Below are 25,666 nucleotides of genomic sequence, written 5' to 3' on the forward strand. Positions count from 1 at the left end.
ATTAGTGGGTTGCATGAGTTCATGAGTTAGTGACTGGGGCTGCATGAGTGCTGCTGGTACTGAGGAGCTGCGCTTTATTGAAGGAAACATGGATTCCAACATGTACTGTGACATTCTGAAGCAGAACATGATGCCATCCCTTCAGAAATGGCAGTTTTCCAACATGATAACGACCCCAAACACACCACCAAGATGACAACTGCCTTGCTGAGGAAGCTTAAGGTGAAGGTAATGGAGTGGCCAAGTATGTCTCCAGACCATCCTGGATGGTCAGGGCATCCTCAAGTGGAAGGTGGAGAAGTGTTATGTGTCAAACATCCATCAGCTCCGTGATGTCATTATGGAGTGGAAGAGGATCCCTGCAAAAACAACCTGTGCGGCTCTGGTGAATTCCATGCCCAGGAGGATTAAGGCAGTGCTAAATAACAGTGGTGCTCTCACACACACACACAAAAAAAAAATTGACACTTTGGACACAGTTTTGACATGTACTCACTTTTGTTGCCAGTTATTTAGACAGTAATGGCTGTATGTTGAGTTATTTTAAGAGGACAGTAAATCTGTACTGCTATACAAGCTGCACATTGACTACTCTAAAGTATGTCCAATTTTCATTTCTATAGTATTGTCCCTTGAGAACATATAATGAAATGGTTGCTGAAATGTGAGGGGTGTATATATATATATATATATATATATATATATATATATATATATATATATATAAAAAGATAAAATAAAATAAACTATAGTAAAAATGTTGATACATTGAAGTGATAATTATTAAGCTCATTTATTTATTAACTAACTGTAGTAGTTCTCCAGATGTAGAATTGATTACTGTGGAATTTCTTTGTAACACCCTAATTAAATAATTAAAGGATTATAAGAAATAAGAACAGTAAACAAAGTTGTAGGTCTAATTGTAGCCTAGTTGTGAAGTAATCCATTTAAACTCTTTACAAATGATATTTAAAAATATGCACATCATCACTCTTATTTGTATGTCTAAAATGTCAAAAATGCAAAACGTTTCTTGTCTCATCACATTCAGTTATGAATGACATGGATCATGGAAATTATAGCATATTTTCAATTAAAAATGGCAAAATTCCATTTAAAAAAGTTGAATAGTTCACATCACTGTATATTACTGTGGGTCGTTGAACATAGCAAGCTACTTACTTCTTACCACACACTCTTTCATTGTAAAAACTAAAGTGTTGCATTGGAATTTGCACTCAGTAAGCCCCGCCTTCTTTGATTTGATTGGCCATCTTAATCATTTTGACAGTGACGAGTGCTGTTAGACCGCTAAGGCAGACCAGCCTAAAAATTTAACTTTTTAAACTTTGTCATCCTAACAACAAACAGAACGGTGCGTAATGGAGAGCAGCAGAGCAGCATTAATTAAGGATATCAAATATTTGGGGGGTGGGGGACTTGTCCCCCTCAATGTCTATGGTGGTTATGGCCCTGAGTTCAACTAGCCTAGAGTTAAACATGAGTAACTGTCTCTGAAGAGTGAAAAAGCACACAAAAGTTGGCAATTCAAACGTTTTAGATCTACTGACAATTGTTAAGGTGAAAACTGAAAGTTTGTTTGCCAAGGTTGAACACTGAAGTGAAAAATTGTTTGGGTAAACTGTTGTCCATGTAAAGTGTCAGATATTTCTCCAAATTAAGAAATATGATGTGGAGTCCCATTCAACAATGACTAAAGTCACCAAGCTGCTAATGGCTAGGAGGTATTCCTACTAATATTTATATGTATCTATGTACTGTATGAATGCGTGTGTATGTGTGTTTTAACAGATTTACTTTTTTTTTTTTTTTTGATTTTTTTTTAGATAATTTGTTTAAATCATTTTAAGACATTACTCCGCAGTTGAGAATCACTGGAATATCCTTTTCTGAGGACACAGGCTGGTGGATTACATTCTACTTATTCTGTCTTGTTAATGCATTTTACAATTAAATGGCTTAATAGTTAACTTGGTTAAACATAGATCAATTTTTCCTTATCAATGAGATGAATTTTTACACAAGGAAAAAAAATCAAAACTGTTTGACATTTATCCTTATGTCCATAGTTCATTAAGGATCAATTATTTTGACCAAATCTATTGACAGCTGTTCAATCAAGAGTCATGCTTCTTGTCTGAGTTAAATGCATTTCTCAATTAACCTGAGCTCATTTCATTTTAATAAACTTAAGTGGAGAACTGGGTTTCTACAGGCCATCTGTGACAAGCAGGGTTCAAAATCATTTGAAATATTCCCCTCACCTCATTGTTCTTTCTCTCTCTCTCTCTCTCTCTCTCTCTCTCTCTCTCTCTCAATGGGAATTATCTGAATTGTAATAACTAAATCGATTTGTACCAGGCCTGGCTCCAGCTCTAAGATTTAAGGTGGGTCAGACAGTTGGGGTGGGGGTGTTGGTTGGTTGCCTGGGTGGACCAAGACCTGTTTTGCACTGTATCATAGAGTAAATTAAACAGCCAAACTTTTAGACCATCTCTGTCCTGATTTAAGAGTTTGGTTCTTGAAGAAAAAGTCTGAAAAACATAAAAACTTAAATCAAAATGGACTATTCATTTTGCAAATGAATGTCAAAATGATATAGTCACGGTCACATAAACTAGAACACTTTAATGTGCTGCGTGGCACCAGATCAAAACCATCCTTTCCAGCAGTGTCTGGGAAACTGGAGAAAGTAAAGAATGACATGACAAATACTGCAGGACCAAATGGCACCAAATTAAACTTATTGATTGCTGACTGTGCTTACAAACGCCAAACAATACAGAGACTGGCAGTTTAAATTGCACTTCAAAGTAGGCCAGTGATGAATGAAATGGTTGGTTGAGGAGGCAAACCGACTGAGCTATCCCATGGGCTCACATTTCTCACATGTGGTGCATCTAGGTACACCTCTACCAGTGTATCATCAGTTTGTAAGGCTACTGCAAATCTATTTATCTGCCTGGAGGTTGATGCCCTTGTTGTATCCACTCTACATGCCATCAGTGTGGTAATGGCAGTGCAACTCCTGAAAAATTTGATCTGAGGCAATAATGAGAATAAAGTCACCCGACTCCAGGAAGTACCAAGACAGATTCTTCCTTTTTGCCATCTTCACTCTGCAAAGGCAGCACAGAAACTGCATATTATGTGACATATATGAAAAGATGCATTTAAACAAACTGTTCAATCCTGCACACAGAAATAACATTATGCTAGGGGGGAAAAATGATTAAAAACATATATATGATTAAAAACAGATAGATAGATAGATAGATAGATAGATAGATAGATAGATAGATTTCTTCTTCTCAATAACATTTCGAATAAAACGCCAACAATAAAAAGAACTAGCTAGGTTAGTTGATAACCTCATATGTCCATAGATATCGCCGTCAGGTTCTTAGACAGGCAGATGTGATGAGATGTAAATTTCTGATGACGCAGGAGTTGCAACTACGGCAGCTGAGAAGGCCATTCTTTGTGTTCTTTTTGAAGAATTTTCGGAATTTTAAAGTCACCACCCACACCATTGCACACCGTTTCCAGGAAACATGTCGTTCAACCCGGAAACCGTAGCAAAACGTTGCGCACCGGTTTGAGCTTGAACCATAGGCTTGAACGAACGTGCCCCCGTTTTCCTGTTTGTTCACGTGACGTTCGTCTAGTAAAATTCCATTAATTAACTTACAAAAGATTTTAAGTTGAAAGACTGAAATAGTATTTTCTTGTAAAAATGTACTCCAGTGCTCTTTGTTTTATTTACAACTTTTAAAAAATCACAGACAGGCCTAGATAGTTTTAGACAAGGGTGATTTACGTCGTTGCTGCGTATGCATTTGCGTAGTTACATGTGTCAGGAGGATTGCGCATGCGCACATCACGTGAAGACTCGGGTTATTCTCGAAACGCTTCAGAAACAAACTGTTAACCAAGCTTTCCTCTTAATATGATTGCTACTAAGCTAATTTGGCCAGTTTCCTTCTTTCTGGTATTTGGTATTTAATGGTAAAAATGAGTCTAGAATCTCTTTTCGAGCAAATCCTGTTGACAGAGCAGCAGGTGTCGGAAAATATCAAGCAGCTTCATGAAGGTAATGAGCAGATTAGTTAACGGTTAATTTAATGAGATGAGTTCGCGAGTGTTTTTGAACAAACTAAATCCAACACACAACTAATATATATATATATATATATATATATATATATATATATATATATATATATATATTTTTTTTTTATTTTTTTTTTTTTTTTTTTTTTTTTCATAAAATATTTTATAAGCTTGTAAACGTATACAACGTTTTGTACAGTAATAAAAAGTTAATAATGTTCGTTTTTTTTTTCTTTTTTTCTTGCTCATTCAGTTAAAGCTGCAATCAAGAGTGTACAGGACAAAATAAACTCCTCATGTGAGAAACTGGAGAAAGCACATCGTGAACTTGACGAGAAGGTTTGGACTATTATTACCCAGTGTTTTTTTTTTTTTTTAAACACTGGCAGATAAGAAAAGATTAATTTCCGTTTCATTTTTTTTCTTAAGTGTTATGTGAATATATAGGCCTAGTTCAGATAGAAATATTGCCACACAGCAGAGAATGTCCACTGTCACTCACTTTATCTATGCAGAAAGCTGATATGCAGTATTAATATCCTTTGGCCCTGTGAAAAGACATTCTGTTTCATGATTAAAACACTTCATCTAATGGACAGGATACATTAAAATGGAGTGGATCAATTCAAAGCGGCACTGCAAAATCAATCTCGTTTCTTTCAGATTACATTAGTATTATTCTTGAAAAACCTTTAAAAATACAATTATCCTTGCAAACATATGGCACAGTTTGTTTGATTCCAATGTCAGACATAGTAAGTCAATGAGCAATTGAATCATTTGACTAAAGAGGTCACTCATTTCATGAATACTGAGGTCAATACAGAGGTGGTCTATAGGATTCTTAATGCAGATGACTCCAGATGTCACCTATTCACATAAAGTCATTTAAAATATATATTTAACATTTTATTTAGCATTTTCACAGTTTGTAAATGAATCCATTCTGTGTTGTGGCAAGTTTAGAACATTTAATACCGACTCCTGGAATGACCTCAGTGGTCCACCTGAGGTAGTGAATGTCATGAAAGACGTGTCTAATTTTCTGCATAATATTATGTTTGGTCAGACCAACGTGTCCTGTGTAATTATGAAGCATAATTTGCTTGCATTCTTTGAAGCCAGGTAGAGAGTAATTACCTGAAGGATCCTTGATGTCTTTCACAGTTGACTGAGCCGGTAAAAGGAGAGAAGCAGGGACTTGAATTCAAAAGGCAATGCAATGCCAATTACAGAATGACCTACAAACAAAATGACATAAGCTTACCTTAACAAACAGCATTGAAGCCACTGATCCGTCAGATGTGCAACATGCTGTGCTGCCGCAATGTCTTTGTGCAGCCAGTTATAAAACTTCACTGCTGTGAATACAGAGTTCATTTGAGGGACGCTTTTGTCTGAATAAGACACCGGTCAAACTCATGAATACGTTTTTTGACCATAGGCTCAGCTCCTGTCAGAAAACAAACTGCAGCTTGTTTTGATGACAAAGCGACGGGATCAACTGGAAAGGCAGAGAGAGGAACTCCTGGAGCTGCAGAGAGATCTCAAAGAAACCCTGGTACATACTGCCACATTGAAGACTATTGAAGTTTTTTGTATTCCATCTTTTTGGAAAGGCTATTGTCTCTTCATCACACACCCCATTAAAACACAACAAAGTTAAGCCTGAAACAATATTATTACAATTATGAAGCTAGTTACAATCATGTGGTCTGATAAAGAAAGACATCATTGGCCATTGAAAATTTCAGAGCCATGCATTATTCGTCATCTAATACAATGCACATGCTGAAGTGCTTTTGTACTCTGTTTGTAATCTGCATAATAGCCTTTTGATTGTTTTGAAATTCAGGACAGGCTGAAAAGAGAATACTGTGAAGAAAGAGAGAAATTCTTGAAGGAGATGATAACTTTCAACAATAAATTCAGCCTAATCAGCAACAGAAACGCTGTTTTTCACACCCAAACCCGCTCTAAGATCCAGAGTCTGGAGTTGGAAGCTGAAACTCTACACAAAGGTAGGTGTTTTATTGTTGAAAATCAGACAAAAGTATTTTATTCACTGCACATCAATGCATTACAAACAAACTACTGTGCATAAGTCAAATCCAATCTAAATCAATCCAATAATGTTCGGTAAGATTTTAGAAAATCTCTTATGCTCACTAAGGTGACATTCATTTGATAAAAACAGTAAAAACAGTTATGTTGTGAAATATTATCACTTAAACAATTGTTTTTATTTCAATGTATTTTAAAATGTAAATTGGTGCTTTGCTGGCAAAGCTGAATTTTCAGCAGCCATTACTCCAGTCGTCTGTGTCACATGATCCATCAGAAATCATTCTAATGAACGCTTTTCACGGACTGTGATGATCCATGATCCATCAACATTGCAAATCTAGCAAATTGACTGCTGAAATCAATTTCTATATTTTTCTCTTTTGGAAAGTTGTTGAAAAGCTATCACAGATTTTTTTTCTTTTGCGTTTAGAGCAAATGCAAATACGAGCATTTTTGCTGTCATGTCCCATTCACCACCATAGAGGTTTACCCAAATGTGATGACTTCTGCTTCTGAAAAACCCAGAAATGTGAAAAGGGTCCATATGCTGATTTGGTGTTCAAGAAACATTTCTTATTATCAGTGTTGAAAAAGTGCTGCTTAATATTTTTGCAGAAATAGTGATAATTTTTTTTTTTTCTTTGATGATTACAGAGTTCAAAAGAATAGCATTAATTTGAAATAGAAACGTTTTGTAACAATATATATATGTTTTTAGTGTCAGTTTTGATCAATTTAATGTGTCCTCCTTGCTGAATTAAAGTATTAATTTCTTTCAATCTTCAAAAAAAAAAAAAAAAAAAAATCTTGCTGACCTCAATCTTTTGAACAGTAGTGTTCCTTGTGCCAGAGTCCACAGTCTCAGTCTGAAGCCAATTTTATTGGTCTGTGCTGGTTTTATTTCCTTGAGCATTTGAAAAAAATTCTTAAAGTCATCATGAAATCAAAATCAAACTTATTTTTGGCTTTTAGTATGGATATGTTAGCCTTAAGATTATCTATAAGCTAGTGTGCTCCAAAACAATGACAAAATTGGCATTTAGAAGATATAAGCATTCAAAACTTAGTCTCATCACTTTCGCCAATATGGATCAACAGTTTTAATGACATCACCCTGCACTTCAGCTTCAGCCCTGCACATCAGATTTTCTCACCAATCAAATGCTTTCTAGAATCTAAAGCATCCCGCCCCATACGTTATAAATAAACGCTGAAGTTGCAGCTAAAATCGGTCACTTGTTCACACATTTTCTATTTTCTAAATGGTAAATGGCACATAGTGCACTACACTGAAAAAAGTGATTTTGGAGAGTGGTAAATATAATCTGTGGAAACCATATAAAATGTACATGATTATTGCAGCCAGCCAACGAATTCTAAAGTAATGGGTAAATTCTACATATGCTACCCATTCGTCAACAGTAAGAACCATCACATAGAAAAATGCAGTAAAATATACCCCCAAACTGTGAGTTTTTTTTGCTTTAAATTGCGCATGCGTCAGCCCGCGTTTTTGAGTGAGTGTGGACGACGCTGGATCCTCTCTCTGGCTGCCATCGAACAGCAGAAGTGAAGGTAAGCTATTTACATAGGAGTGCTGTATATATATATATATAATATATATATATATATTTAATTATGAGATATTACACTTCACTTGTATTCGGCTTTCGTTTGTTTAACATGCCATTACTTGAAATTAAAGTTTGAATCTGTCGCTGGCGTCACCATGGCCCGGGACACATCAAGCCACGTCGGACAACGTCGGACCGTCGGTCAGGCAACTTGGTTTATTGTGTTCCATGCGTCGGTTTGATGTGTTCAAATAAACAAATTGACCCCGACGAAAGCAGACGTGCCGTTGCTAGGATGAGAATGCGTTGACACGCAACGGCACATCTGCTTTCGTCGCTGCTAGTTCTTTGCCATCGGTTTGTTGTGTCCCGGGCTTTCACCGTCCTTACTGCCGGTAAGTTGAAATGCCGTCGTGGTGTGCTTTTTACAAGATTGGTCAGCATGCATGACTGTGTCTGACCGCTGGTTTTAAGGTTAGAAACTAGTCAAAGCCAGCTTTTTCTAATATATTGAATGGGCGCAGGATTAAAAATAAAAACATAGTAACGTTACCACTGTATCCCACGAGTGTGTGTGAAAACACCAACTGTTGCTGCACCTAAGTTTTTTAAGGAATTGTGGGATCACGTACAACATTTTAGAATTGATTTTATATTATATTTGTTATTGTTAGAACATCAGTGCTTAATAAATGTTTTCATAATTTTGTAATATGTTCTATGAAACACATTACATCTATGAAGCTAATTATATGAAGTATGAATATTAATATATGTAATTGCAATGCCTTTATTTAAGTCAGTACACAGTCTGTTATTTCTGCATGACCGTCCCTTGTCAGACAGACAGACTGCCCAGATCAGAGGAGCACTGATAAACTACCATATTTCCCCAATTAATCACCGGTCTGCAAATAGCCGCCTGGTTCTTTTAAACGTCTGGGGTTATAATCCATTTTGCATATTAAACACCCACCCGAATAACCAAAGGGGTGTGATTATTTGCATTATATTGAGGTAAACCCAAAATCATCTGTACAAAATCTAACCCAGGTGCATGTCTGATAATTTGTTTTGTGTAATTTTTGTTTTTATTTCTGTTGTAGGCAGTCTGTGTATGTGGACACTCACTATTTGCCCTCTCTTCAGTTCCTCTTGTCTGTCCTCCACAAGCAGAGACTCACTGATAGACCACTGTTACCAGTTCTAGTGTTGACACATCCACCCACATCCCCACCACAAGTGTATCCTTTACAGGTATGCAAGTTTTCCAAATAAAATAAATCACATTGTCCTTAAAGGTATAGTTACCTTAACTAAAGTCCTCAGTTATGGGAAAATGAACTGGAAATGTAAGTTGTGCAAATTCACAACATCAAAAAGATTGGACCTGCTGAAACACAGCAGACTAATACATGAGCATTTAGGTCGAGTCCACTCCATACCCTGCCTCTATGCAGATTGTCCTTGCACAGTCAAGACATGGGGTGCATTAAGGACACATTTGTCAAGGCATCATTCTCAGTCAACCCAGCCAGGAAACATTTTGTTTACATGCATTGTCTGTAATTCATGCTCTTTTGACAATGAGAGGCATTTTTTTGAACATCTTGGTGGCCATCTAAAAAAATTTGAAACTGTGACATGTGTTTTTGAGGGTTGTGATTACAAGACCAACAAATATACAACATTCCACAGCCACAAGAGTAGAAAACACAACCCACATTTGTTGGAAGATTTCAAGACTAATGTTCTTTATCAACACCAAAACAACCCGGATGAAGAAAGTGATTTTGTTGAGGATGAAAACGACTGTGGCTTAGTCCTTGAGGAGGATGAGGACTTGAACAAAATTATTACTAAAAGAGTGGGGTTGCTCCTCCTGAAAATGGAGAACATTTTTAATGTCTCAAATTCATGCATTAATGAACTAGTAGAGGAATTTCATTTCCTTACAGCGTCTGCATCTGGCCCCGTCATTAAAGAGATCATTCTGAGTACTTTGAGAAAACATGGCTGTACATTTGAAGACTCAGTGATATCAGAACTGGTCAAAGACCTTTGCCAGCTAAGCCCTGTCTGTGCTGCTTTACGAGTGGATGGGCCTTTCAGCAGTAAGTTCAGGAGAGAGCAATTTAGTAAGGAGCATCTCTCATCGATTGAACCAGTTGAGTACATACTTGATAGTACAGAGAAAAAATCATTTCAGTATATACCAATCCTCCCATTATTATCTCAACTTGTGAACAACAGCCACATTCAAAACACAATATTACAAAACAAAAAGACATCTGATGCCTCTTCTGGATACAAATCGTTTAATGATGGATCTTTACTAAGAGAAAACAGCTTTTTATGTGAGGATGAACTTAAACTCCCACTCATATTATATATAGATGACTTTGAGATATGCAACCCTCTGGGAACATCCCGCAAGAAGCATAAAGTCACAGCAGTGTACTGGGTGTTCGCAGACATACATGCCACATTGAGATCTACACTGACTTCCATTTACTTAACCATTTTGTGCAAGGCAAATGATGTCAACCAGTATGGCTATGCAAAGGTTTTGGACCCACTGCTCAGAGATTTGAAGTCCTTTGAAGATGAAGGTATTTTTGTTTCAAGTCTGGGCAAAGTGGTCAAGGGCACTGTACTTGCTGTAGTCGCTGACAATCTTGGTGCTCACTCAATAGGTGGCTTTGTTGAAAGCTTTTCAGCTTCACATTTCTGTCGCTTTTGCATTGGAGAACGGTCACAGATCCAGGAGCATGAAGTAGGAGAAGGACTGTTTCCTCCACGGACTAAGTCCAACTATGCCATGCATGTCAAAGCAGCACTGTCTGATCCAGCAGAAGGTCACCACTGCGGAGTTAAAAGACAGTGTCCCATCTCAGACAGACTCAGTAAATTTCATGCTATATCAGGTTATCCCCCTGATGCTTTGCATGATTTGCTCGAAGGAATTGTACCTGTGGAAATATCACTCTGTCTTGATGTGTTAATCAGAAAGAAATACATCTCTCTTCAGGAGCTCAACCATTCCATACGTTGCTTTCCTTACAAATGGAGTGACAAAAGAAACTGTCCACAACCCATTGCCCCGCATTTCAACTTACGAAAAAGCGTAGGAGGTAACGCACACGAAAACTGGTGTTTGTTGAGAATGATGCCACTCATGATTGGTGACAAAGTCCCAGAAGATGAGCCTGCTTGGGAGGTTTTGATGAACCTTAAAGATGTTGTGGAGCTTGTCATGGCTCCTCTCCACACAGATGAGACAATAGGATACATGCAAAGTAAGATCTCAGAACACCGTTACAGATATTTTGAAGTGTTCCCAGAGGAGAAAGTTCGACCAAAACACCACTTTCTCGAGCATTATCCATGGCTTACAACTGTTTACGGGCCACTGGTACATTTCTGGACTATGCGGTTTGAAGCCAAACATCGATTCTTTAAAAGGATTGTGAGGCAGACTGGGTGTTTTAGAAACATTCTCATGACAATGGCAAGAAAACACCAATCAATGATTGCGTATCATACCAACAATTGCAACAACCAAAGGCCAGCACTGTCAGTGTCCCAGAGGACTCTTGTGGCAGTTGATGTTCTTAAAGATGGCATTAAGGAGTCCTTCGCAAGGAAGTTCCCTGGGGAAGAGTTTGTGAACATGACAAATAAAGCAACCATTTTAGGCACAGACTATAATATTGGCATGGTGCTGCCGTTTGGCTCAACAGGAGGCCTACCTGACTTTGGAGAAATCCAGCAAATAATCATTGTGCGTGAAACTCCTGTCTTTGTTCTGAAATTGCTTAGTGGTTGGTATTGTGAACACCTGAGGAGTTTCAAAGTAGAGCCAACAGGAGAGACAGAAATCCTTAAACATTCTGAATTAAAAGAAACATACCCCTTGGCTGCATACAATGCAGCAGATGGCCGTATGGTGACCCTTAAACACTTCATTTGCACATAAGAGTAAGTGTAATGGGTTGATTTTATTTATGTTGTCATATCAAATATGTGTGCACTTTTCAAGTAGATATTGAAACAATTACTTAACAGCTGTATGGCCAGGAATCCTGTCTTATTTATTTATTGTAATGTTTATTTAACGGGGATGATTGCCACAGAAAATGGGAAAATGTGATGCATACTTACTCTCCTTTTTTCTCCTCCTTTCCTCATCTACCTCTTCTTAAAATAATAATGATAATCAAAGATTATTTATTGAAATTTCCACTGAACTAAATATCTGTTTATTGCTTTGGCAGAAGAATATTGAAGCAAACCTATGCAAGTAAGCTCATCAACTATTAATAACCTGTCTCAATTTCGTTTCTTTCTCTGTCTCTACAGCTGAGGAAACACACACCAAACAACAATGGCGGTCCATTTAAGAGTCGTTTTAGAAGAACACAACATTCAAAAGCTGAAACTTCCAACAGGAATTCCAAATACAGTGGAAGATCTTGTTTCCATAGTTACTGAAACTTTTCAATTGCATGGGGAAATTGGACTACTATACCAAGACAAACACTTTGACAATGAGTTTTTCAGTGTCACCTCAACTGCTGACTTGTATGACAAGGCCACTGTTAAAGTGATCCTAAAAGAGCCGACGATAACCCTTGACCTACACCCAGTACTTGAATCATCTACATTGAGTTCAGTGAGCACCTATCCTGCAAGTACTACTGAAACGGACATCTGCCCTGCAGATCATGATGCATCCTCAGAGGTGTCAAACTACGCATCGTCAAGTTCCAGTGACACCATTATTCTCCCTGATTCATGTCGCTCTGCTGCATGGCCAGTGCCATTCCAAGTACCGGAGTTTTCCCGAGACCTAGAACTCATCCTCGCAGAGGCAAACAACTCATATGATGCCACTGGAAGACACTTCATGGATGCCAGTGTTAAATCAGCAATAATGCAAGAGCTTGCAAAAGTAATTTTTTCTTACACTGCTTACCCAACCAATCAGCAAATCCTCTCAGTGGCTGAAGCCTTGGTTTCTAAGTTTCCGTGTCTTAGGGAGCCGGGATCATTTGCAGGCTTATATGGCTGGCAGCAGCGCATAAAAAACAAGATGCACAATTACCGTGCCAAGCTAAGATCTCGAAAATATTCTTACCCGGAAATTGAAATCAACACCTTAAAAAGGAAGCATCCGGGTGATGCAGTGCCTTCGAAAAATGTAAAAAAGCCCAAAAAAGCAGAGGTTAATTACCTCCCTCCGCACCCTACTGGTGAAAGCCAAGAGACTCTGGAGAAAGAGAGGCTTGAATTAATTTTTGAAATTACAAAGAAAAACAATGCAAAGATAATTGCAGATAAAATGAATAAAACCTTCTCTAGCCGAAGAGTTGAAGTGGTCAGCCTCAGCCCCTCTGTGGGTGTGTTTAAAGAAAGGTGGCCAGCATTATTCACTGAGGCTCAGGTGAGAATGTCTTGTAATTTTTTCTTCCCACTAGGATACATTCATGTGATTACTATGAGAGCTGGTCTTTAATTTAAAATGTAATTTTTGGTCCTTTTACTTCCTAGATCAAGGAGGAGTTTAGACGCATCACAACAGTTTCCTTGGAGGAGACATTCATGAGGAAGCTCGATGAGTACACACCAGGTCTTTTGCGGCTAATGCGTGCCAAAGGAGGAGCAGCTGGTTGCAAGATGCGTCCTCTGCTGGACACTTTAAATGACGTATGTTATTTTATTTTTTCACAAATATGTAATTATTGATATGAGTGAATTAAAAGTAAAGTAATTTGTAAACAGTTGCTTTGTTGTGCGCAAAGTTGAGCTCCTTACCAACTTAAACCTTTTAACATCAATGTGTGAATTCGGTCTTATCCATCCATTTTCTTTACTGCTTTGTCCGTTCGGGTCACAAGATTTTTGAGCCAACCCAGCATTTATCAGGCGAAGGGGCAGGGTTCACTCTGGACAGGTCGCCAGTCTGTTGCAGGGCCAGAATTCGGTCTTAGTATATGTAAATCACTCCCCACACCGCTAACAGTCTTATCATTAAATTGTATCTCCCTACAGACACAGAACATTGATAAAAAAAGAGATGCTGTTGTCTGCTGCCTCATTAACTACCTCGGTGAAAGACAAGAAGATCTTTTCCATGACTGCCAGGTATGTCATATTGATAACAGATTTTTGATTAACTCAAGGGATCCTCCTCTCCTCTCCTCTCCTCTCCTCTCCTCTCCTCTCCTCTCCTCTCCTCTCCTCTCCACATAGGGCTGGGCGATATGTCGCATGAGATTGTCATGCGCATTTCGTCAGTAAAGCCGGTTCCCTGATTACCGCTAAATCGCCATCACCTGCTTTCAAATGGAGCGGCATTTAATAGACAGAGCCGTAGATCACTGACAAGCTACGCAATATCGCGTTCATTATCGCAGATGAATCGCCTTCGATAATGAACCCGATTTTGCGTGGCTTGTCAGTGATCTACGGCTCTGTCTATTAAATGCCGCTCCATTTGAAAGCAGGTGATGGCGATTTAGCGGTAACCAGGGTACCGGCTTTACTGACGAAATGCGCGTGACAGTCTCATGCGATATATCGCCCAGCCCTACTCCCACATGGAAAAAACCTATATAAACATATATGTTTCAATATAGGTTTTGATATAGGTTTTTAATATATATGACATATATAAAATTGGCCGTTTTCCTATATTATATGTACATATATGTACATATATGTGTATATATATGTGTATATATACAGTACAGTCCAAAAGTTTGGAACCACTAAGATTTTTAATGTTTTTAAAAGAAGTTTCGTCTGCTCACCAAGGCTACATTTATTTAATTAAAAATACAGTAAAAAACAGTAATATTGTGAAATATTATTACAATTTAAAATAACTGTTTTCTATTTGAATATATTTCACAAATTAATTTATTCCTGTGATGCAAAGCTGAATTTTCAGCATCATTACTCCAGTCTTCAGTGTCACATGATCCTTCCGAAATCATTCTAATATGCTGATCTGCTGCTCAAGAAACATTTAATGTGTACAATTGTACAAAATATTTGTGTACAGTATTTTTTTTCAGGATTATTTGATGAATAGAAAGTTCAAAAGAACAGTGTTTATCTGAAATCTAATCTTTTGTAACATTATAAATGTCTTTACTGCCACTTTTGATTGATTTAATGCATCCTTGCTGAATAAAAGTATTCATTTCTTTAATTTCTTTAAAAAATAATAAAAATAAAAATTCAAAAATTCCCCAAACTTTTGAAAGGTAGTGTATAATGCTACAGAAGCTTTGCATTTCAGATAAATGCTGTTCTTTTGAACTTTCTATTCATCAAGGAATCCTGAAAAAAAAAGTACACAACTGTTTTCAACATTGAAAATAATCATAAATGTTTATTGAGCAGCAAATTAGCATATTAGAATGATTTCTGAAGGATCATGTGACACTGAAGACTGGAGTAACGATGCTGAAAATTCAGCTTTGTCATCACAGGAATAAATTACTTTGTCAAATATATTTAAATAGTACACAGTTATTTTAAATTGTAATAATATTTCACAATATTACTGTTTTTTACTGTATTTTTAATTAAATAAATGTAGCCTTGGTGAGCAGACGAAACTTCTTTTAAAAACATTAAAAATCTTAGTGGTTCCAAACTTTTGGACTGTACTGTATGTGTACATATATATGTGTTGTCACAGATCCCTTGTCTCCAGAACTCCAATTCCCATGATCCTCCTGTTCTCCACACCTGCACTCACTTCCCTCGTCATCTCCCCATCATCACATATCATCATCACCTGGACTTCCTTGTTAGCACTCCCTATATATATATGGACTCACTCCCTTCACTCCTTGTCTGTTCTAAATGTTACATTGTATGTGTTGGTTGTTGTTATGCTCCTTCGTTTCATTAAAGTACCCATCTTGTGGATTTCCGTGACTGCCTCGTCTTTGCAAACACCACCCGTAACGTGTGTACATATGTACATATAATATAGGAAAACGGCCAATTTTATGTCACATATATTAAAAACCTATATTGAAACATATGTTTATATAGGTTTTTTCCATGTGGGACCAATTTCACGTGTTTGCACATACATAAATTCTTGCATAATTTTTTTTCGTTAATTCTTAGTTTTTGCCTTGATAATAGAAAATATGAGCTAAGGCATCATGTATGACAGTCAAAAATTAGATATGAGCTACAAAATGACCAGATCCTGCCATTAGCTATATAGAAGACATATACTGCATATATGCGGCATATATGCAGTATATATGCAGCATATATATTATCATATATGTGCATATATGCTGCATATATGTGCATATATCCACATATAGGTTCTTTCCATGTGGGCTCTCCTCTCCTTTCCTCTCCTCTCCTCTCCTCTCGTATCCACCTTCTCCTTTTGCCTTCCACTCCCCCTCTGCTCTCCTTTTAGATAAACTGAAATATATTGAAACAGCATCTTAAATAAAATAAAAATGTGTATGCTTTTTGTTTGTTTCTTTTTAACATGTAGGAATGTGAGGACTACACAGACAAAACGATGAAGGTGATTGTTAAGCACAATGTCATGGCTGAGGAGGATCCATCAGATTTGTCTATTGTGATCGAGGGAAACCAAGTGATGGAAGGATGTGGAAGCCGAACAAAGGCATGCATACTGCTGATGGGACTCATTTATGCAATCAACATCGAATATCCAAAGGAGCTGAAGAACACGTTTGAAGCTTTTCAAAAACTTTTTTTGGAAATTGACGGGGCAAAACTACTGAAAAAGGTCCACAGCCTCAAAAATAAGCTCATGCAGTAGACACACATTTCCCCTGTTGTTCGAAGAGGATCTTTTGTCTGGACATACTTTTAATGGAGTTGTAATGGAGTGTAGTTTTATATTTTTCTTCTTTTCCTTTATTTGCTCCACACACAGACACAGATCCATCCACTCTCTCTCAGCCCACTCCATTGCTCTGTGATTTCCCCCAGATTGACAGAAAAGGAATACCAATAGAAAGTGGCCTGAAGAATTTTGATCTCTCCTTCTACCCTCTTTCCCTCCCCATTTGTTTGTTTCTTTTATTCTCATCCTATCTTTTGAGAGTGAGAGCAAGCTCAAAAACTAAAGAAATATCTTTATCCAGATATTTGATACTGTACATGCACAGAAACAACCATGTGGAGTTTGTGTGTGTGCTTTTGATTTTTAAAATAGAATAAGTGGCATGTGTTGTTTGCAGTAGCCAATTATCCAGAAACAACATTTGAAACTGTTCTTAGTGAGTTATAAAAAGTCAATTCGTTCATTGTTGTGTGAAGCTGTTGTACTTTATCTAGCACTTTATTCTGTGTTTTTTGATAATTTGGTGCATCATTGCTGCATATAAACAAGGCTGTTCGGTTATTTGTTATATGAATACCTGGACCACAGATTTGGTCAGTCACTGTTGTGTAAATCTGAAGAGACACAAAGAGTTTAGTCTAAGAATTTAGATACAACAAAATCTTAATGTGATTGGACATCCAGCACTGCTCTGATCTCCTCACTTCTCCTTTCATTTTCTCTTCTCCCTTCTCTCCTCACTTCTCTTTTCCGCTCTGATCTGGATGTCCTAAAACAGGGATATGTTTTATTATCCAACATTATTGAAACAACATTTGATAGATCAGTGAGTTATAAAACAGGTTCATTACTTGACATGTTTGTTAAAGCTGTTGTGCTGCACTATATTTTGAGTGTTTCATAGGATTTTTTGGATTAAAAACATTGATCTGATGAACCATCTGAATGTCTTTATTGTGGGGGGTAAATTTTACCTTCTCTGAATAAGTAATTGTTATTAACTGATATTAATTAACTTTGATTTGAAGAGATAATTTTTACCTAATTTTAATGAGTAAGTAGCTGTTGAATATATACATAAATGTGAGGTATTGTTACCCAATTTATGCAAGCATTTAATAGCTTTTTACTTCAGATAGTTTATACTCAATATATGGGATTAAATCTACCCCACCAAAGTCGATGCAAATTGTTACCTCACATTTATTGGGTAAATTCTATAGATTAGTTTTTACAGTGTATATAGGGGACAGGGAACGATTAAATCAGTGTAAATATTAGGGCTGTAACGATATGCGATATGAAACCGAAATCGCGATATGCAGGTCCACGAACCTGTATCGCGATGTGAGAAGGCAGAATCGCGACACACCCCTTCCAACTCCCAGAGTTATCCTTCCTGTCCAGATCCAATGCTACCACATTTTTAAATTACTATAAGTATTAGGGGTGTAACGATTTATCGTAGATGGTGTGTCTCAATCAGCTCTCTAGTTCAGTAAGTGTTTCGGGCACACATTGAATCTTGCAAGCAGGTTTAAACGTTTCTCATGTAAGTCTCTTGCATGGTCGCGTGAGAAAAGTCGTGGCTTTCTTTCACCGCAGTGCACAGGAACAGCTGTGCTCACAGAAAAGCAAAAGACGCTTGCGATGCTTTGCTTTAAGAAGTTCTGTGGGGCCATTCACATATTGCGTCTTTTCCGCGTGCAAGTCAGTTATTTTTTTCAAATGTAGCCGCGCGGCAGGCGCGCTCATAATGGGATCAACGCAGTCGCGACGCGCATGCAATTCTCAACTTTTCAGAATGCCGCAAGCGCACAGCAGGTCGTGTGACAAGAATCAACCGATCAGCTATGGCCTTTCCGTAACAAAACATCAAAAGCTCAGCCGAACAGCTGATCATAGCTGTACATGGTGGTTTTTATATCTTATCTCCATCAATATATCTCATAGTAAAACTAATGCAAGGGCTAGAAATCATTTATCCTTTGCAGAAACATCCTGATCCTCTTGGAGAGCTCAGTTCATGGTTACATAGCAACGACCGACGCCACGGGAGCGCAAGCGCTTTGGAAAGAAGGAGAAGCGGTGCGGCCGCGCCTTCCACGTGTTTTTAGACGCGATATGTGAACGGCCCCTATTCATAATTCTAAGTTCATGTTAAATTTAACATTTTTTTTCAGTGACAGACAGCCCTATTCAACTGTTAATTTGAATACAGAAGGTTTTTATTAAAATTTTATATTTATTTATTTTATTGAAATGTGATCTTGTATGTACAACAAGGAAAATTTTTGAAATTTGTTCATGTTTTTTTAATAAATCTTATTTGAATTTCAGTTTCATTTTGTTCAAAATATCGTGATATGTATCGTATCGTGAACTCCGTATCGAGATACGTACCGTATCGTGACCTGAGCGTATCGTTACACCCCTAGTAAATATGCTTTCCAATGAGGCGAATTAAGTTTGGTTTCATGTTAGCGTCACGCGAACCACCACAGAGCCAGTCCAGAGACGCAATACCACAGAGCGGATAATATAAACGAGTTGGTGCAGACCACACAACATATCGGACACATTTGAATTCTGTATAGAATGCTATATTTTAAAGCGATATGGAGGAGATTAGGAAGATAAATGGTTAGAGATTAGGAGGAAACTGTGGTTTTACCGAGCTCAACGGCTCTGGCCGAGCTGTGATATAAACTAAACGCTATTGGCTACTGGACATTGTTAAATCACCACACAAGATGCAAACTATTTGAGACAAAATTAGTGTTAATGAGCACTGAATGACTATTAAGCTTTTGTCAACATGCTGTAATTTGACAAATAAGCCTGTAATGTTCACTTTGCTGAAAATGCACCATTGTTTCTCAGGTTTCGATGAAAACAAAGCTTTGTAGTTCAGAAGACATCCACAAAATCCTCATTAAAATGGTTATCGTTTTTCAAAAGTCTGTTTGTTGTAGTTCTGACCGCCTGCTAGCAGGTTACATGAGTTGTCACCTTTGCTGTTCCTCAGAGATAGACTTGCTGAAGCAAAAGAACACTTTGCTGAGCTCCATGGAGGCAGAGAAAAGATCACTAGAAACTGAGCTCCAGGATATACAATCACAGCTTGCAGGTGAAACAAGGCTCTGCTCACTTCAGAACTTTCTCTGACATAGTTTAGAAGTATCCATGTGTCAGAAAGTCCTCACCCCCTAGTTTTCTGTCCTTCTGCAGATATAGAGAGAGATCTGAAGGAAGCAGTGGCAGTGACAGAGATTTTGAAGACAGAGAGCCTCATGGTCCGTCAGAAACCTTTGACAGACAGCACCTGTATCAGGCAAGAAAGTTAAGGCCTATCGTAATATTAGTGTGTGTCTTTATCTACCCAGAGAAACATGATCCATGGGGAGGGTGAGCAAAGAATGCTGAATTTCCATTCATTTATCTTTCCATCTTCCTCCTCCTGTCACTTAACCATGTGAAACTAATGCAGCATTAGATCCATCCTATTAATTAGGTCTTTGATATGTTGCTTACTATGTCCGGTCCAGAGTTAGATAAACACAACCCCTTCAGATCAACGCCCCACTAGGAAGTGATGATGGAAAGGGGATCGATCGCTGTCCTGTCTCAGGAAGAAAGCTCCTCCATAGGGTGTGTAAATCACATGTGGGGGTAGTGTGGAACAAATCTTCCTCGTTAATAGGAAAGACTGTATAAGCCCACAGGATGTGCTGAGGACGAGGCTTTTGGGACAGCGCTGCTAAGCTCAGGATATGTTCATTCCTCTCCTATGTAGTCATGAATCACTCTTAAACACATGCCCCAATCGTGCAGAGGGCAGTTTTTCCCCTGTATTGATCATCTGACATTGAACATATGTCAGTTGAAATTAACAGCATCTATTTAAGTGGAAGTTATGAGAAAGACTCCATCAGCATCCCAAACTTTAATGCATGGCAGTGTTGAAGTGATTTATTTTGCTCATGTAAAGATGTTTCTGGTTTGATGTTTTATCAGCCTCTTTGGGTTAATTCAAGACTTCCTTAAACCTCAGAGTTGGTTTCCAGTAGTATTTAGTGAGCTTATTCACATTCCTCATTTTAATGTTTTGGGATGCAAGTCACACCAAAACATTATAAACAAATTTTCTTGTTCATATAGTGCAACCTAATTGTTCCAAACTGTATTAGTAAATCCTAAAATCAACTGTGTGCATTAAAAACATTTCATGTTGATTTGCCTTAACTGGTTACATCCTGGAAAACTATTCAGCTGTTCTGTTGACAATGCTATGTGCTGAAAATGTCTTTCTTTTTAAAAAGCAACATTTCAGTCTAAAGTAGTAATGTAATAATGTTGTTATATAAAAAATCAAACATATTCAGTTGTATTTAGTCATGTAATTGATTTATATTATATAGACAAGATTTGTGGATTTCCAAGGCTGTTGTGTTTATCACATACAGTGCGAATATTCTTTGCTCTTAAGTCTTGTTTTTCTCTTAATGTTGTACAGTAGTAGTAGCCTGATGAAAGAAGAGCAATGTCACATACCATTCATGTCATTTATATATTCTGTTATATTCTGTACTTAGTGGATATGTGCTTATTCTCGGCAAGCATTTGTTTCTTGTAGTATGTTCAGGATTCTGTTGTGCTCACATCAGCAGACATATTTTTTACTGAAATCATTTCTTTGAAAATGACTTGATATATGAAAATATGAATCATTTATTGAGCAATATGTGATTCATATGAGCAACCAGTATTTTAGATTGATGAAACTTTCACTAATGTTGCAAATGAGGATTTTTTAAATAGTAAATAGCTTTCAGAAAGTACACAGATTACAGTAATGGTTTTGTGCTCAAGACAGTCGATTTAGTTATCTAACCTGTTCAGACTGAAAAAAGGGCAACTGCAAATTGGGCAGTATGCTGCATGTTTGGTTTTTTTGACAGTAGTTAGTGGGGACAACATGGTAGAAAGCTATGCTGACTTTCAGTACATTATTTTTTTGCCCCATCTTTCTCTCGTTTTATACAATTCATTAATTCACAACTATGTATTCTCCATGTTTCAGCAGTTTTTCAGCTTTTGTGCAAATCCATAGTTGAATTGACCCTCATTTGTGAAGCAGTCCAGTGTAAAATGACGGCATGGTAACAACACTCTACTACAACAACTCTTCCTCTTCTCTAAGAGGAAGAGTTGTAGAGTGATGACTCTGTAGCCCAACGAGGCCTCGCCTCCTTTGTTGCGTGTTCTCGGGGGCAGGGTTGATGTAAATTTTAGGGTTAGTGAAGTCACTAACACGAGAAGAAACTTTTTGTAGTCCCTACCTGCCATTTGTTGTAGTCCTTAAAAGGAATTCTTTAAAGGAAAATATCTCTCTTAGCATTGAACTTTGAGCACCGTAACTTGCAGACATTGTTTTTGCTCTAACAGCAACATTACACTCTAACTAAAGTTAAAAAAGTGAAATCATAATTAACCAACCATTTAATAATATAGTTTAAAATATGAACTTGCTTGAATGATTGAACAAGATTAAAGATTTGAAAATTATTACATGAAATTAATAAAATAAAATTGAACACATTTTTAAGTTAAGTGAAAGATTTGAAATGCACGTGTCATTTTAAGATTGTATTATTTTGCTTTGGGCATCATGATTGGTTAACCATCTTCCTGCTTGAATGTGTCTGTCCCATTCAGACTCAAGAAAGAGCTGGAGTTATATAAAGAAGAAGAGCTTGAGCTTCTGCGAGAGACCCTCAGCTCTGAGATTCACTCCCTGCGACTGGTAACTATGTACTTTCCAAACACAATGACAAAGAAAAAGGTCTTTCTCATTGACACTGCTACCACAATCTCTTTATATACTGTACCCAAAGCTAAGGCACCAAGGAAGTATTTTAAGCTCTTTAATCTGAAAAATGTATGAAAAGCGCTAGCTTTCTAGGCATAGGCACATAATAGGAATGTGTTTAGTACTCTACAATGGTAAAAAAAAAAAAAAAAAAAAACTTGTTTTTTTTACTTTGCAGAAGTTATCACAGAAGGACATGTGTTGAGGCTGGGTGCTTCAGTCAGACTTTGTATACTTCAGAAACCCTCTGTGTTTTGTAGGCTTATATTTAGCATTTCTTAGTGACAGTTTTGTTTTGCCTGGGAATGATTTAATCTTGTTGGACACAGACTTCATATACAGTATATACAGTATAACCAGCATTGTAACAACTTTAGATGATGATTTACATCTTATTTGTACTGTTAGAAAAGCTTGACTAAAGCTAAGGTGTTGAACTAGATTAGTTGTTTAGAAATGTTCTTCTGTTGATACCGTACCTGTCTTAATCTCACACAAGGCACAGATTCTGTTATGTATTCATATATAAGTACTTCAAATGCTGACAACACTGGCATCTAGTGGCCCTATTGCAATAATACATCCAAATGGACAACATTCGAATGCTTTTTAATATTCATGTTTAACAATAAAAACAAGGTTGCATACAGACTGAATTGGATTCATATAAATCCTAAAAATGGATTGCTTGTTTGTAATGAAATGCTTAAATGCACATTTTGGACAGATGAAAATGGACTCTGAAGAAAATCATACAATTTCTGTCGCACATGCAGCATTTGTGTATGAAATTAACAGGGATAGATTCACTGGCCTCAGGCTGTGATTGGTGAGGTTGGATGACTGGTGCACATCTGCCATTAAGCTGATCTGTCTGATTCTCATCTCCTCCTTAGACCCCAATGGGCAGATTATTCCAGCCATGGAAATTAAATCGTCTGAAACCCCCTTAGTAATAGGCTGCTTTATTTTCCCATTGTCTGAGGGTGATTAATTGTGTACTGTAAAATTGCTTAGAAAAAAACATGACTAATGTCTTAAGATTTTGTAAGACTCCCCAGCCCAACTATTAGAGCTAGAAAAAATCTATTCTTTGTAAATGATGCTGCCTGTGTCAGTTTGCCCGTTTTGTTTTACCCTTGTCATCTACTGTGGTATTTCTATACTGGGCCTTGTCATTATGAAAATACATTAGTTGTTAAATTATTAAATTATTAGTTTGAATTATAAGTCATTAAATTATTTTGGTTAACTTGATTTGAGCACATTATGCACAGCATAATATTTATTAAAGCGTTAGTTCACCCAGACATGAAATTTCTGTCATTAATTCACCCTTATGTCATTCCACATCCATAAGACCTTCGTTCATCTTCGGAACACAAATTAAGATATTTTGATGAAATCTGAGAGGTTTTTTTATCCCCCATTGAAAGCAATTAAATTACCACATTCAATGTCCAGAAAAGTAGTTAAAAAAGTGTTAAAATAGTCAACGTGACTACAGTGGTTCAACCTTAATGTTATGAAACAACGAGAATACCAATATAAACAAAACAAAAATAACGACTTTATTCAACAAATTCATCTCTCCCCGTCTCTCCTCTGCCACACTATTTTCGTTGCAGCTTCCGGGATCTACTTCCGAACATTGGCGACATCGCGTGAGCAGCACAAGGCATGTGTGTGATGCTGACACAGGAGCCGGCCAATAATACGTTCAGACGTAAACACGGAAACGCAGCACTGCGCCAACTGCTTAAAGCTGCAGTAGGTAACTTTTGTAAAAATGAATTTTTTACATATTTGTTAAACCTGTCATTATGTCCTGACAGTAGAATATGAGACAGATAATCTGTGAAAAAATCAAGCACCTCTGGCTCCTCCCAGTGGTCCTATTGCCATTTGCAGAAATACACCGCTCCTGGTAAGAAACAACCAATCAGAGCCAGGAGGAGTGTCTTAGCAGTGTCAATCAAGCTCGCGTGAGCGCTGATCACACCCCTCTCATGCAGAGCGCGTACAGGCGTTCAAATTCAAGATTACCGGTGTGCCACAGCTTTGCTTATGCCGGACAAACAATCCAAACTGCCAATTCCTCAAGTGGCTCCTGCTCATAAAATAAAGACAGGTAAACGGAAAAAGACAGATGACGATGATAAACAAGCCAAAAAGAAATAATTAGATAGAGCCCGAAATAAAACGAGGGTAAATATCGGAGCAGCTTTTCCGAGGTGGAGGGAGCTACGTGTCCTGAAAGGATTAAAAACCGATGCAGAGTTAGCCACATTTCTGCTTGACAAGTAAGTATCCCTGCTTGATTTGTTTCATTTTTTAAGAACTACACAACTAAGATAATTTCAAAACAGGCCTGCCCGTCCCCTGCCTGATGCTTCCTCTTCTCCCCGCCCGTTGACTCCTCGAAGCCGCTGTGGGTGTGGATTCCTCGTCGGAGCCCATTGACTCGGTGTCAAAACTCTAGCCGCATAACATACAGATAAAATGTCATGCACTGTGCAAAGAAACTATTGAAACCTACTAATTCACTGGCTTGTCATGTTGCTGAAATAATGTACTAGCAAACCTTATTTAGCATTACATATCGATAGAATAATTACTTGCATACTGTAACGTTAGTTACCGTTATATTATCATACTAGCTATTTATTACTTATAGAAATAGTGCAACGTCATATAGTTACATTACATGTATTGCAAAATACGTAATGTTTTGAGGACCAAGTTTGTAGTCAAAGTATGGGCAGGACATAGTCAATGTAAATCATATTGTTGATGTTTCGTCTGTACCAGTGAATGTGCCATAACTGTTTATCCACCTCACTAGCCTGCGCGTTCACGGCAGGCTCCGTTGTGATGGGGGAGGAGCTGTGGAGGGAGGGCTGTAGCGCAGCATAGAGCAAAGGGGAGTGACCTGTGAGTTGTGCTTGTTCAAATTTTCAGGCTAAGTCGATGTTTTCTAAAAACTCCCTACAGCAGCTTTAACAGACTGACAGGGAAGAGGGAAAATTATTGAATAAGGTCATTATTTTTGTTTTGTTTTTATATTCTCGTCACTTCATAACATTAAGGTTGAACCACTGTAGTCACATTGACTATTTTAACAATGTGGTAATTTCGTTGCTTTCAACA

At 37.5% G+C, this 25,666-nt stretch overlaps 2 protein-coding genes across 10 annotated transcripts in view; both read left to right on the top strand.

The window, feature by feature from the left end:
* The first annotated feature begins 3,784 nt into the window (after positions 1-3,784).
* Positions 3,785-25,666, top strand: part of ccdc172 (coiled-coil domain containing 172) — a 147,209-nt gene continuing 125,327 nt past the window's right edge. Inside the window, exons 1-8 of one of the 4 annotated variants that reach the window (XM_048204644.1) lie at positions 3,785-4,117; positions 4,391-4,476; positions 5,582-5,698; positions 5,993-6,158; positions 19,673-19,774; positions 19,876-19,978; positions 22,363-22,450; positions 24,145-24,246. In XM_048204644.1, coding sequence (XP_048060601.1) covers positions 4,030-4,117; positions 4,391-4,476; positions 5,582-5,698; positions 5,993-6,158; positions 19,673-19,774; positions 19,876-19,978; positions 22,363-22,450; positions 24,145-24,231 — 837 coding nt within the window. In that variant the 5' untranslated portion in view covers positions 3,785-4,029 and the 3' untranslated portion in view covers positions 24,232-24,246. Of the gene's footprint in view, positions 4,118-4,390; positions 4,477-5,581; positions 5,699-5,992; positions 6,159-19,672; positions 19,775-19,875; positions 19,979-22,362; positions 22,451-22,694; positions 22,996-24,144; positions 24,247-25,666 lie in introns of those variants that run through there. The other 3 variants (XM_048204645.1, XM_048204646.1, XM_048204647.1) reach the window with 3 other exon arrangements.
* Positions 7,228-17,522, top strand: LOC125276797. 6 transcript variants are annotated; one of them, XM_048204637.1, is made up of 6 exons: positions 7,240-7,779; positions 8,885-9,035; positions 12,141-13,224; positions 13,332-13,487; positions 13,833-13,925; positions 16,324-17,522. In XM_048204637.1, the coding sequence occupies exons 3-6, from the start codon at positions 12,166-12,168 to the stop codon at positions 16,615-16,617; spliced, it is 1,602 nt and encodes a 533-aa protein (XP_048060594.1). In that variant the 5' UTR covers positions 7,240-7,779; positions 8,885-9,035; positions 12,141-12,165; the 3' UTR covers positions 16,618-17,522. The 6 variants fall into 6 exon arrangements, with proteins under 6 accessions (XP_048060592.1, XP_048060594.1, XP_048060597.1 ...); XM_048204640.1 differs by having other exon boundaries at positions 7,736-7,779; positions 8,928-9,035; XM_048204638.1 differs by lacking the exon at positions 7,240-7,779 and having other exon boundaries at positions 8,786-9,035.

This window comes from Megalobrama amblycephala, linkage group LG10 (assembly GCF_018812025.1).
Source record: "Megalobrama amblycephala isolate DHTTF-2021 linkage group LG10, ASM1881202v1, whole genome shotgun sequence".
NCBI lineage: Eukaryota > Metazoa > Chordata > Actinopteri > Cypriniformes > Xenocyprididae > Megalobrama > Megalobrama amblycephala.

Coding starts and splice junctions, on each gene's coding strand:
- LOC125276797 (XM_048204635.1), top strand. CDS start 9,118: ATGAACTGGAAATGTAAGTTGTGCAAATTCACAACATCAAAAAGATTG.